The sequence below is a fragment of the Mixophyes fleayi genome, chromosome 7 (assembly GCF_038048845.1).
Source record: "Mixophyes fleayi isolate aMixFle1 chromosome 7, aMixFle1.hap1, whole genome shotgun sequence".
NCBI lineage: Eukaryota > Metazoa > Chordata > Amphibia > Anura > Limnodynastidae > Mixophyes > Mixophyes fleayi.
Genome location: NC_134408.1, coordinates 150913842 through 150930313, shown reverse-complemented (window position 1 = coordinate 150930313; position 16472 = coordinate 150913842). Strand labels below are relative to the sequence as shown.

The window sequence follows — 16472 nt, the reverse complement described above, 5'->3', positions numbered from 1 at the left end:
GTTCTCCTACCTCTGTCCGTATGTCTTACCCACTATTGTTTTATTAATGTGTGTTCCCAATTGTAAATCGCTACGGAATTTGCTGGTGCTATATAAATAAATGATGATGATGATGGTATCCTCTGCAGACCGTAAATTCCCATAGTTCCTAGTGAAGTGGGTAAGATGTGGACTCCATAATGTGATTTGCGTTGACTCCTGGCATCTTGGACCTGCTCCCACAATGAAATGATGCAGTTGCATCATTGTGTCACTGGGAGGCGTCCTCCATGACGCATTTCGCTTGTCCCTCCACACTTGCGCTTCACCTCCCCTCTGGGTTCTCCCAGAATGGAGAAAAGAAAGTTGGCGAGTATGACTTCAATAAACTTTATTGCAACAACTGGACATCTGACACTGCTGGATGATGCCGCTCTGTAGAGTTAGGATTAGATTTGTCCCCTGCTCAGTTCTGCGTTGAGTCTAAACTTTGCCAACAAAAAATGTTCATTACAGAATAATTGCATATTCACAGCCAGAAGACTAATTGTAACGCATTAACCCTTCAGTGCCTTGCTCGCATCCGGCAGCACTGACCGATTATATGTACACAGCTCCTTTAAGCACAATATACCTCTGCAAGAGAAGAGGGGCTGGTGATTAGTGCAGAAAAATATTATTTACAAGTAGAAATGAAACCTAGCTGGAGGTTTTATGAGCTGTTAGTGTTGGTAACTACCTGGAATGTATATAAATTATGTTTTATGAAGATGCGGGAGCCTTGAGTGAGAGAAGTCTATAAACCGTGCATAGGGCTGAGATTATTCCAAAGCATCGCAAGCTTTACAGTCACTGTTTATCCAGGGTTGGGGCCTGTTAAATCTCACTTAAAAGGGAGAGAGTATCTTTTAATATATTTTGGCCCCCAAGAATATTCATGATGTTAGTCTATCTGTGCAGGGGAGACAGGCAGTACTGATATTCCTGTGCATAAGTCTTAGAGGATAAGATTGTTGACATTATCAGCGAGCTATTTATTACACTAACTAAACTTGTATTAATATTCTCTGCAGAGGTGACATATTGCAGACGTGGATAGATATCACCTTCCAGAATGATGTTCGTGGCTTTATTTTAGACTAAGAAAACAATTTAACTTATTTCACTCCCCATTGTTCACCCTGAGACAGAGGAACAGCTATGAGCTAATATTTGAATAGGTTTGATATTGGGCAAGTCATACACAACATATCATTGGATTCTCTGTTCCCCAAGCCCTTTGCCTGGTGTCATTATAACTCCTCTCCTCCCTTCACCTGCCAATCTCTTGTCACTTCCAGCTCTGTAACATGGCTTGTATCAAACCCTTCCTCCCCCAGTTTGCCACCAAGACTCTTATCTACTCACTGACCATTCCTCATCTCAGCAATTCCTCATCTCGCTTCTCTTCGATCTATATCTAATGCTGCAGCTAGACTTATCTTCCTCTCTCTCTCCGCTCCTCTTCTGCCTCCGCTCTATGCTAAGACTTACACTGGCTCCTCTTCCTCTACAGAATCCTCTTCAAACTCCTCACCCTAATGTACAAGACCGTCTCCAACTTCACTGCTCAAATGTCTCCTACCTCATCTCCATACATACTCCCTCCCGCCCCCTCCAGTCGGCCAATGACCGTCGCCTCCCCTCCCCTCTGGTAACAACGTCTCACTCCAAAATCCAAGATTTCTCCTGTGGTGCCCCCCACCACTTGAATGATCTCTGTCGTTCTAATAGACCATCCTCTAGCCCAGTGATGGGGCAAACTACGACCCGCGGGCCAGATCCGGCCCACTTAGAGGTTCTATCCGGCCCACCAATATTTTAAAAAATTTCATTAAAATAAGCATAAAATTATTAAGGCCGACCCTGTGTGTCAGAACCTTCATTTTTATGCCTCCCCAGCCTATTCCTCCATTACACTTCATCCTCCTTGCTAAAAGGACACTTCGTATGTCAATCACTCAAACACCTGCCCGCCCCCTAATGGCTGAAAGTCATGGGAGAAGAGATGGGCTGGGCCATATACTAAGGCGGATTTCGATTGGCTGCTGTGTTGTCAGTTAGTGGCTCACCAGAAAGATGGATCTGCAACAACCTGCTGAAATAAGTGCTGTGTCTGTACGATCGCTGCACTTATAGAGGTAACACTGCTATATAACACCCTACCGTCCCATTCACAAAATATGTATTATATATTTCGATATTTGAGTTTTTTTATAAATTATATTGGCCCGCCTAAAGTTTTTCTTTTTTATTTGGCCCGCTCCTGAAAAAGTTTGCCCATCACTGGTCTAGCCTGCAAAGCTTTAACCGCTGCTTGAAAACTCACCTATTTATTAAAACCCACCACTCCTCCACTTAACTATTTCACCATGTAGTATGTACCTCTCCCTCTTTCATCCTACATCTCTCTTACTCTTGCTTCAGCTCGTCCTCTAGATCCTCTTACTCTGACTCACCCCCATGTATCAACAGTTTGTCTGCCCCTTTCCCTTTAGATTGTAAGCTCTAGAGAGCAGGACCCTCTTCTAGTTACACTGTGCACCTCCTCCTTGAACTCTCTGCTCATTGACTCCTCTGTTGTCTTCACTCCTCTATCTCTGATCCTGTTAGTCTCGCCCAGGCTAATGGGCACAAGTTTCAGCTTGCGCTGACTATAACCCTTGCACCCCATTACCCACCTAGACTAGTATTAGCTGTGCTGAGAGTTGTAGTGTTATATGTTTACTGTATTGTTCTGTAATGGTATGTACTGTCTTGCTGTTTGCCCTCTGTAAGGCGCTGCAGACTTGTGACGCCCTATAAGGATAATAATATTGTTTCTTAACACGCTTAGAGCTTAGGTGAATCGATAGAAAAATGTTAAAATTTGCCAGAATTATTTGAATATTTGAATGGTTAATATAAATGAAGCTAAATTAGGATAAGTCGCACTTGATTGACCACGTTCAGGCAAATTCGCACATGACCTGGCCGGTTCAAATGTGTTTCAAGCTCAAATTGATTCATGGTAATGGTTTTTATCTGTGAACAGTGAACACAGTAGTGAGCTTCTAAAGTTTCCACGTACCTTCCCTTTCTTCACTTTAAACTTCTAGGACTGGGAGTTTTGGTTTTCCTTATTGGCCACTGTGAATATCATTGAGTTGCGATTAACAGACATTTTTGCACTGACTTCCACTGTTGTCCATAATCTGTTAATAGCAGATGATTTAGGACATTTTCCGGACATGTTAACGATGTTATTATTAAAGAATAAACCGTATGAACAGTTTGTTACACTGTAGCAACGCTCATCTCATCAACTGTCACTTTCTAGTTTCCTGTCTTCTGTGTCCTTATTTTTTTTTAGCAATAACTTTATTATTTATTAATAATTTAACAATGCCACCTAGAGACAGTTATTTTAAACTACAAAACGCATAGGGCCCGAGTCATTAAGGAAAGGATAGCAAAAAAAAGGAGTAACCTGGGCAAAACCATGTTGCCTTGGAGGGAGAGGTCAATTTAAAATGTGAGGACAGATTTATAGTTGGGGTAGTGCATGTCCTTAATCAACTTTAAATTTCAGTGTAAAAATAAAGCTATCAAGTATCTGTGTCCTACATGAAAATGCAGCCAGAATTTAACTTATGTACAAAATAATAAACTAATTTGCACCCCTTCTATTGTAACATGGTTTGTCCAGGTGGAAACTCCATAATGACTCAGGCCCATAGAGTGCAGTAGTTGGCGCAATATATGAATAAACATTATTCTAAACATAATAATAGAGACCCCTAGTTTGAATCTATGTTTCCCTGTGTGTCAAACACGAAAAAAAAATTAGATAAATTAATTTTTGGGGAGGGAAGAAATTGGACATGTGAAAAACAAATATATTCTGCGTACTGTGATGTTATTTGTATAAGTATTCATGATTCAGTACAGTGTAAATTCCTATGTGTAGTTTACGGCCTCCAGATCTGAGATTTCTGACGCTTTTAAGGGTCTACTGAGTTGTCCAACAGCCTCTCTATGTCACTCTGTACTCAGCCTTGAATGAAACTTCCGTAATCCCTTAGATGTCCCAGGCCTGGCTCTCTGCCACCTCATTAATAAGTTCCAAGCAAAATAAACCCAACTGCCCGGCGTAAAGGGGGATCATGGCCGTTTGACAGTGATGCAGTAGGCCACACTCCTCTTCTCCAGCTGTTTCTAGTCGGTTCTGTGTGACTTTACGTTGTCTCTGTCCTCTGTGATCTGTGTATTCTCTCCGGGGTCAATCAGCCTTAATCCCAAGTGGAGATGGAGTGTTCAGTGGGGGAACTCAGCCAGACAGGATCTGCTCTAAACATTTCCAAGGAATGCCTTGCTCTGTGCGTAACCCCCGCACAGTCAGGCAGGTACCGCATCCATGAGGAGTTATATTTTACCATAGATTCATCCCAATTCCAGCTTTCCATACATTGATTTTGTTTTACAATGGAAGGATTTAGGATTGTTTGGTCCAGAGGAACTTTTATCATCAGTACAATTGAGGATGTATAAAAGTGTCCTAAACATAATCGTTAGAGTGTACGGTCACTATGGAGGCAGAAAATTATTCCACTGACAATTAGTGATATCAACAAGGTACAAGGCACTTAATCCTATTCACAAATTGTCTGTTTGAAGCAATGGTCCACTTTAATGTTGCAACTTTATTGCAATGTAATTTAGTTATTGTATTTTATTTTCCCGTCCTGAAATATAGAGCTGTGTGTAGCAAAATGTCTATAGTACAGGGGTCAGTTATGCAGATGTTAGCGGAATTTGTATTAATCATTGACCAATTAACTTCCTAAAGACCCCAACCAGAAAATTGTTCTAGAGCCCAGTTTATGTCGGGTTTGTCAGTAAAGAACATATTGTTTTTCCCTCATTATTTTGACCTTTATAGAGAAAACAATAAAGGTGTGCAAAAAAGAGAGATAGAAACATTATCTGATATTCTCTGAGGGCAAAAAATATGTTTAAAATAAACAACCACACTTGATTCTTGAAGCGCTACTATCCGTAATTATGTATAGCTGGTAGCACACGAGGAGGCTTTTCCTTTAAGAGGCAGAACTTTCACAAGTATCTTAATCTGACGGTTCATTGTACTTTTGTGAATGTTTAATGTACGTAAAATTTATTCATCATTTATTCATCCATTGAAGCGTTTGCTGCTTTCCCCCAGGAGGCTGCCCGCTCAGTACAATATCGGGAAAGGGAGCAGAGGGATTGGGAAACATGAGGTAAACCCCAATTATTAAACCTCCCGCTGGGCTGTTAAATAGAGGCATGGTCGGTGTATTGTGTCGGCCACAAGTCTTACAAGGCGGCTGTTGGAACGTTTAGAAAGGGGCTGAGATTTTAGTATTCTGCTGGGGTAGTTTGTGTGTGAGGACGATGGCAGCTGCACACAGCGGAACGGTTGTCAGGTGTTTAGAGAACCCAAAGTAACAACTCCGGAGCATCTCCCGAAACTCTGAGATCAGACTGGATCCAGCCCCTAGTGTCCTGCGGACCAGTAAGTGTGGTGTGATGACCAGTAACATCATTACAAGACCTAAACTGGTGAGCAAGACAGAAAATCAGACCTGCCTGGAAACTTGTTTGATATGTTAAATAAGGGTTTGGCGCCAAAAAGGTATTATAATGTACAGTAGCTGCAGTATGTCCCGGAAAATGTTCTAGAGTTGGAAGTGAGAGTTACTTTGTAGCCGTTATATAAGGTTGTGATGTTTGAGGGGTGTCCGCAGGGATGGGCTGCGCGTACTCCTAGATAGTGAGATAATGGAATCCACGCGGCAGTCTTTGTCATTTTGGGAATGGTTATAAAATGTTGTATTTTCTTACATCCATGTAGGTCAGTAACGTTTCTCTTTTCTCGTTTTGTTCTGTCCTGGGTTGCCAAATAAATTACTGACGGACAATAAAGATGTATTGACCCAGTGTATAAAAACACAAAATAAAAATAAGGATTTTCACCTCCAGGCTTGAAGAGGAGACAAAGGGTCCAAGAAGGTAGTGAGGTCATGTGTTATTCACTAGCGGCCTGTGTGATTGGTCATCTTTAGTACATACTAACAGGCCCCAGTGCCGCTCAGCCAGTTGGTCAGTGATCCCTGTTAGCTCTTAGGATCAGTGATTGCTGCAGCCAGTTTTAGTTTTTGTTAGACTAATATAACTAAAGTTTCCATCATGGTAAGTAAGTCTGTTGTTGCAGTCACCTGCTGTAGGGTTGCAGCACTCACCTGCTGTAGGGTTGCAGCACTCACCTGTAGTAGGGGTGCAGCACTCACCTGTAGTAGGGGTGAAGTACTCACCTGCGGTAGGGTTGCAGCACTCACCTGTAGTAGGGGTGCAGCACTCACCTGTAGTAGGGGTGCAGCACTCACCTGCTGTAGGGTTGCAGCACTCACCTGTAGTAGGGGTGCAGCACTCACCTGAGGTAGGGGTGCAGCACTCACCTGCTCTGGGGATGCCGGTCTCTCCTGCTGTAGGGTTGTTGCACTCAACTTTAGTAGGGTTGTTGCACTCACCCGCTGTAGGGTTGTTGCACTCACCCGCTGTAGGGTTGCTGTACTCACCCGCTGTGGGGATGCCGGACTCGCCTGCTGTAGGGTTGTTGCACTCAACTTTAGTAGGGTTGTTGCACTCACCCGCTGTAGGGTTGTTGCACTCACCCGCTGTAGGGTTGTTGCACTCACCCGCTGTAGGGTTGCTGTACTCACCCGCTGTGGGGATGCCGGTCTCTCCTGCTGTAGGGTTGTTGCACTCACTAGCTGTAGGGTTGCTGTACTCACCCGCTGTGGGGATGCCGGACTCGCCTGCTGTAGGGTTGCAGCACTCACATGTAGTAGGGTTGCAGCACTCACCTGCTGTAGGGTTGCCATCTATACTACCTGCTTCAGCTCCTGATAATATCACCAGGTGCTTCAGTTGCCTCCTGCAGGATCGCTACAAACTGACCCCTTCATATTTTTCCCAGTCTGTCGTGTTTTATGGTAACTACCAGTCACACAAAGGTGAAGAGCAGCCAAAAACCTGACCCCACAGATTAACATCTAACTGTCAGCATCACTTTGCACCTTGATGGGGTTTTTTTTTTTTTTGGGGGGGGGGGGGGGGGCTGGTAGTTACAGCAGAATCTGTCTCATTCCTCCTCACATCCTTCATAAATGGAGCCTCTGCCAGGGCTCCCATGTACACTGTACAGCACTTTATTTTTAGTTATATTTTCTCTATAGCAGAGCAGCCAATGTTTTTCGGAGAGGTGAAAATGTGCGAGGACTTGCCCTGCCCGTTATTTTAGGGAATAGGAAAGGAAAACATTTTGTTTCCTGGCGCAGAAAGTTCAACTTTCCAGCAGCAAAATTCACCAAAAGCTGTGGATATTTGCTAAATAAACTCTCTTGACGACAGACAGAGACCTGGGGCCTGATTCATTAAGGAACTTAAGAAGTTTCTTATTTAAGTCTCCTGGACAAAACCATGTTACAATGCAAGGGGTGAAAATTAGTTTTCTGTTTTGCACATAAGTTAAATACTGTTTTTTCATGTAGCACACAAATACTTGATAGTTTATTTGCACACTGAAATTTAAAGTTGATATTTGTGTGCTACATGAATTCTATGGATAGAAATCATTTCACACTTGATCCATACCCCATAGTAACCGATCATCCCTGGAAATGTCACACTGTATCTGGAGGTCGCCCCTCTCTCCGACAATAGTCCTCTGAGATCCACATTACGCCCTGGTATCCGGCCTAAAAATTAAAGACAAATGCGTCACTGACTTTATTATCCGAGAAGTTTAAACAGATTTTTCCTTTTTCCCAACACCACAAGAAAAAAAATAGTAGTCAGGCGCTGGGGCTGGCTGGAGCGGTCTGTGACATTAATTACAGTTGCATTGCTGGGGGGGTATTCTATTGCCTCGGAATACGTCCTGTCAGAAAGCCGCCCTGTGATCATTTGTTGTGGGATCCAGTGCCCGTTTCTCTGCCAGATTCACAGACATTACCGCTGCGCTCGGATGTGGTTTACAGAGATGTCCTTACACTGAGCACTTAGTGTGATTCCCTGGTGCAATCTCTTATCTTGTTTGTATTTGTTTTATATGAGATGTGCCAGAATTGGTCCAAATATCAACTCCCATTGATGTGCTGCCAGAATCACTGCTCAGCAGTTTTATCAGCTCAGAAATTCTCATCTCTTAGGAGAAGAAAAATAGTTTTTCAAACATCGTCATTTCCTTGTTTTATTCCACTATATCTGGACAGAATCTATTTGGTCTACATTGTATTTTAGTGTTATATCCCTTTAAAAACTCAAATGTAATGGGTACATGAAGGTGGCCGTGATGATATAATTAGTCTGTGCTAAAATGCAAGCGCAGCGTAAACCTCTGAGGGGGGCACAGGCGCCAGCTTAATCCAAATCAAACAAGATCTTCAAGCTGTTAATCATACAAGCCCCCTCCTCGCGTAACCTCACCCCAGGGGGGATTCTTATGGGGAAAACCTGGTACCACGTAGGAATCCTGTACAACCCATAATCTTTATTATGTCAATATCAAAGGAGAACGTCACCTTGGATCAATACCTTCCCAATACCCCTCCCTAACCCCTGTAACTGATACTTTTACTGCTCACAGCTGTCCTGTTCATCCACAAATACCTCTATAAGATTGCATTGGATCCTGTACTGGTGTTTACCCTACGATTGCAAATAAATAATTAAATATGCAGAATAATTATAATTATATAATTAATTTAAATTAAAGTCTTCAAGACTTATTTAACCCAAAACTAATTGCATATAATATTGGGATATTCACCCCCCCCCCCCTCTTATTTTCAAATCACAAACTAAATAATAAAGTTTATACATATATACATTTATTAACCAATATAGAAAAAACATCATCATAACACTTATATACACGGTTGGCAGAGACAATGGGCCTGATTCATTAAGGAAAGTTAAGCAAAAAAAAAATAGTTACTTTTTCTCCTGGACAAAACCATGTTACAATGCAAGGGGTGCAAATTAGTTTATTATTTTGCACATGAGCTAAGTACTGGCTGTTTTTTCATGTAGCGCACAAATACTTGATAGCTTCATAATTTTTACAGAAATTTAAAGTTGATCTAGGACATACCCTACCCCAACTATAAATCTGCCATCACATTTTGAAATTTACCTCCTCCTCCAATGCAACATGGTTTTGCCCCGGTGCAAAGTTACTCATTTTTTTTCTTTATTTTCCTTAATGAATCAGGCCCAATGAGCACACAGATAAGCAGATAATGTATCATTATTATTTACATAGTGTCGCCATAAGATGCTGCGCTGCAGAGTATTTAATCCCTCACATCAGTTCCTGCCTCATTGGGGCTTACAGCAGCCAGGTAACCTCCCCTTGTGTTTTGGAGTGTGGGAGGAAACTGGAGCACCTGGAGCAAACCAACACAGACACGGGGAGAACATACAAACTCCACACAGTTAGGACCTGATTGGAATCAAACCCATGACCCCAGCACCATGAGACAGCAATGCTAACCACTGTGCTGCCATTCTGCCCTACAAAGAGCTGATCAAACCCTACAAACAAACTGCAGAACTAAATCTCCCCAAAATTCTGAGGTTTTGATTAATGAAACCAATGCGTTTACGCTATGGTTTAATACAGTCTCATCCCACAGACACAGAGGTTGTCTGCAGAATGTTACACTCACTAAACATCCTGCAACAGAGAAAGTCATTAAAGCGATGTATACACTGCATCTGCCATCAGTACTTCAGGGTGACAAAGTGAGTGTTGGAATATTAATAGCACCCCGAGATTATTTGTCACCAAAGAACTGTCTGTTCTTGCAGAAATAAACCTAAATTAGGCGGTGCACCGTACCTTAATGTCTTTCTTTTTTCTTTCCCCCCTTTTTTTTTTGTTAATCAGAGGGGTTAGTTACCACCACAGGTGTACAAACCGCAGAGACGACAGCGACCCAATTAACTTGAAATATAGTCACTTCCCAAATAGCTGACAAGTGGGCGGGTCTGCGAGAGGCGATTCTCCTGGACGGTGTGTCTGGTTTTACCTAGATCCTGAATATTCCTATAATGTGCAATGAGAGGTTCGGATGCTGTTACATAGGACTGCGAAGAACCCATCAGTCATTATTATTGAGCCCCCTGGGGCTCTGCTGTTCATTGTTATACAACATATACTGTCTGCGAATATCTTTGTGGCATGAGTGGAATGTAAGTTATTTCCCACCGGTATTTACATATCGAGCACCCTACCCGGGCTCTCGGACCCCCTCATATTCCACCCATACAACACTCTGGGAGTTATCTGTGACGATAGCTCACTATCTGCAGGATACAGAACACGTCACCTGTATATTAGGGTAAATCCGGTTATATTAATGGAGGGAACTCTCCAACAATTGTTAGATTTAGATATCAGGTTTGGGACCCCTAACTCTCTGCATGTTGGGTGTTCATCTGTTTCTGATTCATAAATCTGTTCCTCCCCCCTGGAATGCTGGGGTCCTTCATGAAAGCGGATTCATCAGAGAAAATGACTTTACCCCAGTCCTCAGCAGTCCAATCCCTGTACCTTTTGCAGAATATAAGTCTGTCCCTGATGTTTATCCTGGAGAGAAGTGGCTTCTTTGCTGGCCTTCTTGACACCAGGCCATCCTCTAAAAGTCATTGTCTCTCTGTGCGTGCAGATGTACTCACATCTGCCTGCTGCCATTTCCGAGTAAGCTCTGCACTGGTGGTGCCCCAATCCTGCAGCTGAATCAACTTTATGAGACAGTCCTAGCACTTGCTGGACGTTCTTGGGCGCCCTGAAGCCTTCTTCACAACTATTGAAATCTCCTTAAAGTTCTTGATGATCCGATAAATGGTTGATCTTACTAGCAGCAATATACTTGCCTGTGAAGCCCATTTTGTACAAAGCAATGATGACTGCACGTGTTTCCTTGCAGTTAACCATGGTTAACAGAGGAAGAACAATGATTTAAAGCACCACCCTCCTTTTAAAGCTTCCAATCTATTATTCTAACTCAATCAACATGACAGAGTGATTTCCAGCCTTGTCCTTGTCAACACTCTCACCTGTGTTAACGAGAGAATCACTGACCTGATTTCAGCTGGTCCTTTTTGTGGCAGGGCTGAAATGCAGTGGAAATGTTGTTTTTTGGATAAAGTTTGTTGTCATGGCAGAGGGGGACTTTGAAATGAATTGCAATTCATCTGATCACTCTTCATGACATTCTGGAGTATATGCAAATTGCCATCATATAAACCGAGGCAGCAGACTTTGTGCAAAATAATATCTGTGTCATTCTCAAATGTGTGTTCATTTTTATATGAGAGCAGCACAGACCTGCAGTAACCAATCAGATTTTAGCAGTCTGACAAAGGAAAAAAAATGGTGTTATCTGATTGGTTGTTGTAGGTTATTACTCTGGAGGAGAGATAAGGCTGCATTACTCTGTATCCAGCTGTATCTGAGTTTATCTCCTGACCACACAGACACCAGGGCTCCCATTCTAGTCCTCAGCTGCCAAAGGCTCTGCTGAGATCAGGTTGTTATTAGGGCCCCAAGTCAGATCTCCTGCAGAAATTTCCTGTCCGAACATAATTTCCTCACTTGTATTTTCTTTTTCTCTTGTGCTTTCAAATTGAGGCAGAAAATATTGTTTTAATTAGACGGCTCTGGGTCAACCCTGAAGAATATTATTATTATTCCTCTAAGTTCTTCCTGTTCCAGGAGAAGTGAAGCCGTCAGCAGCTTTCACTCAGAGGCTTCGGAGTAGACGTTCTCTCGGAGTCTCCAGAGATGCGGGGGAAGGAAAGGGTTAATCGCACATTGTGTCACTTACTCCATAAGTTATAGCAACTATAGTTCAGTGACCCAGCCAAGGTAGCCCATTGTGGGACTAGCCCCCCCCCCCCCCACACCCTCCCCCAACCAGCCCCTGTCTGTCAAACAGTTAAAATAAAATAATGTGCATAGAAAATGAATCATAATAAATCTGATATGTCCTTTCCATCCTAGAAATTCTTTATTTGAATGAAACTAAGGACATAAATGTCATTGTACCACCACTGCGGGGAGTACCATCCCTGCTGGGAGTACCACCACTGCTGGGAGTACCGTCCCTGCTGGGAGTACCATCCCTGCTGGGAGTACCATCCCTGCTGGGAGTACCACCACTGCTGGGAGTACCATCCCTGCTGGGAGTACCACCACTGCTGGGAGTACCATCCCTGCTGGGAGTACCACCACTGCTGGGAGTACCATCCCTGCTGGGAGTACCGTCCCTGCTGGGAGTACCATCCCTGCTGGGAGTACCACCACTGCTGGGAGTACCGTCCCTGCTGGGAGTACCATCCCTGCTGGGAGTACCACCACTGCTGGGAGTACCATCCCTGCTGGGAGTACCACCACTGCTGGGAGTACCATCCCTGCTGGGAGTACCACCACTGCTGGGAGTACCACCACTGCTGGGAGTACCATCCCTGCTGGGAGTACCACCACTGCTGGGAGTACCGTCCCTGCTGGGAGTACCATCCCTGCTGGGAGTACCACCACTGCTGGGAGTACCATCCCTGCTGGGAGTACCACCACTGCTGGGTGTACCACCACTGCTGGGGGTACCACCACTGCTGGGAGTACCGTTCCTGCTGGGAGTACCGTCCCTGCTGGGAGTACCACCACTGCTGGGAGTACCATCCCTGCTGGGAGTACCACCACTGCTGGGAGTACCATCCCTGCTGGGAGTACCACCACTGCTGGGTGTACCACCACTGCTGGGAGTACCACCACTGCTGGGAGTACCGTTCCTGCTGGGAGTACCACCACTGCTGGGAGTACCATCCCTGCTGGGAGTACCACCACTGCTGGGTGTACCACCACTGCTGGGAGTACTGTCCTGTGTCTTCTCCCTCTTGTATTACAGGGCAGTTGATGTAGTGCATAGGCTCCAGTCATACAGTCAGTGTAGCAGCTGTGACCCTCTGCTGCGCATATTTCCGTCCTCCAGTGACATTGTGCGGAGGAGACTCTCACATACTGTGGGAAGAATGCGGACAGGTGGCTGAATCGTAACCAGGCGTAAAATCCCCTCATTGTTGTACAGTAACCGTACTGTGAGGGGGCTTACAGTGGCAGCGAATACTGGGGAATGTGATATTCTGCGTATACAGGCCAAGTAACCCCTTCACCGCTGGAATCCTCCCAGGGGGTATTATGTATGGTGGAGGGTACGATCACTGAACAGATATAGCTACTTATGAACTACATCTCCCATAATGCTCAGCTTCTCTCTACATGGGGATTGAATTGCTATTGTTCATGGATAATCATGTTTATTTATTATATTTTAAACTTAATTTGCTATTTTGGTTAGGTCACATAGTAAATATTTACCTGCAATGTTTTTTGATAACTCTCAATTTGGCAGAAACATTCTCCTGCAGAGCTGACACTCTACTCGTTTAAGTTAGGTCACCATACATCTTGGTGATGGTAGACTTGGAGCTGGGTCCATCTGATATAACTTCTTGTGGTCGCACTCCAGGAAACGTTCTTTGCTTCACATGTGTCTTTTGAAGAGTGATTCTGTCTCTCTACATCCTCCCCTGTTAGTGATATCCCAGGTTCTCCACTGAGTTCCGTCTTTGTGAATGATGTGTTTTTGAGCGTTCTGTCACAAACCACACAGGTGTCCTACTGACGCTGCTTAGAGGATTCTACGGAATCATAAATCCTTGTACGATGTGTGTACTATGTGTACATTGATCCTGAGCTACTTATCATACAGGGAGATATATGCTGCAGTTTCTCCCCCCATGTCACAGGTGTTGGCGATGTGGGAGGCACAGCTTGACCCTGTCTTTAGGTAGGTGATAGTGTTTTTTGTTGGATGCGTCTAAAACGGACTTTGCGTCCGACTCTAAATGAGGTCCCATGAGTGCATCATCCAGTTCTTGTTGCTTTGTATTTTGCTGTTTGTAATTAAACTGAAAAAAAGTAGAAAATAAATAAAACAAAACTCTGACTAATGACGGACTTCTGTGCCCAGGCCCTAAATTGTCCAGATGTCTCCATGTTACTTGTCGCTCACAGAATAATAGTACATGTCATATTTTAGCAGAAGTGCCATTAGACGTCGTCTGTTTTGGAGCCCACAACCATGTTTAGGGGTGTGAGTCGGTGACGCCCCCAGGATCTGTTTCCACATCTTACATATAATGGTGCTATTTTCTCCCCAAAACATGGGAAGCATTAGCAGCAGATTTACCATCACAGAGTCCGTCAGCTCTTGTCAGAAACATTGTGCGCTTGTGATTTCCTTGTGTTTCGTACGAGTTCTGTTTACAATGTGTCTACGCAGGAACCACCTTTGGTGAAAGTGTCATTAATTTTGTCTTTTCTCCCCCCCCCCAGGTCCGGCTCATCTGTTCCCCACATTCCATGCTCCATTCCCTATAGACATCCGGCACCAGGAAGGGAGATATCATTACGAGAGTCACGGGATCCATGCTATACACGGGTAGGTTTACTACAATGCTGTAATTTCTGTCTCTGCAAAAACTCTGTCGTTCCTAACAGATACTGGCCTGATTTATTAAGGAAAGTAATGCAAAGAAATGAGAAAGTTTTCTCCTGGACAAAACCTTGATACAATGCAAGGGGTGCAAATTAGTTTATTATTTTCCACATAAGATATATAGGGGGGAATTCAATTCGGCCGCGCTCAACACAGCGTTTATTATTTTACCTTATTAACGGTAATTTTAACCCCCAAAAAAACAGCATTAAATATTACCGTATTAACTGTAATAATGCGCACTATTACCTTAATATCAGTAATAGTGCACAGGCCACATTACTTTCGGCAGTAACGCAGCAAATTTAATATGCCCCATACTGTCTGTTTTTTTTCATGTAGCACACTAATACTTGATAGCTTATGTGTAGACTGAAATGTAAAGTTGATCTAGGACATGCTCTACCCCAACTATAATTCTGTCCTCACATTTTAGATTTACCTCCCCCTCCAATGCAACATGGTTTTGCAAAGCTTCAAAGTTACTCCTTTTTTTGCTTTACTTTCCTTAATGAATCAGGCCCTACGTGTCCACATATTCTGGACCAAAACAGGTTCTAAGATCTATGTACTAGTAATACATCATTTTATTTATTGTATAGATACAAATTTCTTTTGTAACAATTCTAGGACAACTTCTTGTTGCTCTGTCACATGTAAAGTATCATTATAATTAATTACTATCTAATAATTCAATACTATCTGTCATTGCTGCGACCAGAACTTGTTTCTAGATAAAACTTTTCACTTCCAAACAGTTCCACCTCTGAAAGTTCCTGGAATCTGTTCTGTCTGACTCAGGTTGTTCTTTACACGATGTATTTTTTTGCTTAACCCTTTAACGGATGACGTACGTATTCCTTTGGACGTGTTTGGTGGAGCTGGGCTCTCGGGGACCCTTCCCCCTCCTTCCCATGCAAATTGCAGCAGAATATGATGCTATTTATCAAAGAGTCAGTTGTAGTCGGTGTTTGTAAGAAAAATAACATGCCCGGTCTTTGGCTCTGATGATTAATGTGATGTGAGTGTGACACAGGACCTCTCATATATCAAACCCACATCCCAACTGTCTGCATCTGCTCAGGTTCCAAATACACCTAATTACAGAGCTGTGCACAGCAAATGAGGTGAAGCCGTGCGTAGTGTAAGTCATAGGGGCATGTTGGCTGCTTGCAGCGACTTGTCAGAGGCCCGTGTCCCGAATTGTCCAGTGACTCCGAACGCTGCGGTCATGGCTCGTCTGACGGAACATGACATCGTAGGTGCCACCGGGCTGCTTCACAGACCTCTAATCCTGATCCCCAAGATATATATTCTCCCAGCACTGTATATCCCCACAAGTGGGAATCATTATATTACAGAGCAGCGCTGAGTGACCGTATACTTCAGTGTGCTGCGAGGTGCATTGATCAGAACTAATTGATTTGTAAAGCAGAAATCAACATTTTGTCTGTATAAATTGGCCACCGAAGGGAAATGTTTCAATCTACAGATTATATTTATTTTAACTTATCTGTTCATGTCAATAAAACCAAAAATAGTTTCTAGCCTGTATGTTGTATTATTTATTTATTTAAAAAATGGACCCACCTCATGCATGAAAAGTCATTATTGTAGGTCAGAGGTGTTTATAACTATTATTATTATTATACACTAAGGGAGCGGCAACAAAGGACAAACTTCTCTGAGTGTTTTGTTTCTTTGATACTTTATTATTATTATTATTATTATTATTATTATTATTATTATTATTATTATCAATACTCTGACATTAATATAAAGGTTAACGTATCATTGTTAGTT

The 16472-nt window shown here is 43.2% G+C and overlaps 1 protein-coding gene across 2 annotated transcripts in view; it reads left to right on the top strand.

The window, feature by feature from the left end:
• Positions 1-16472, top strand: part of GLI2 (GLI family zinc finger 2) — a 106151-nt gene that overhangs the window by 56352 nt on the left and 33327 nt on the right. For both annotated transcript variants that reach the window (XM_075181143.1, XM_075181144.1), the window contains exon 3: positions 14507-14612. In XM_075181143.1, the coding sequence (XP_075037244.1) occupies positions 14507-14612 (106 nt within the window). The remainder of the gene's footprint in view (positions 1-14506; positions 14613-16472) is intronic.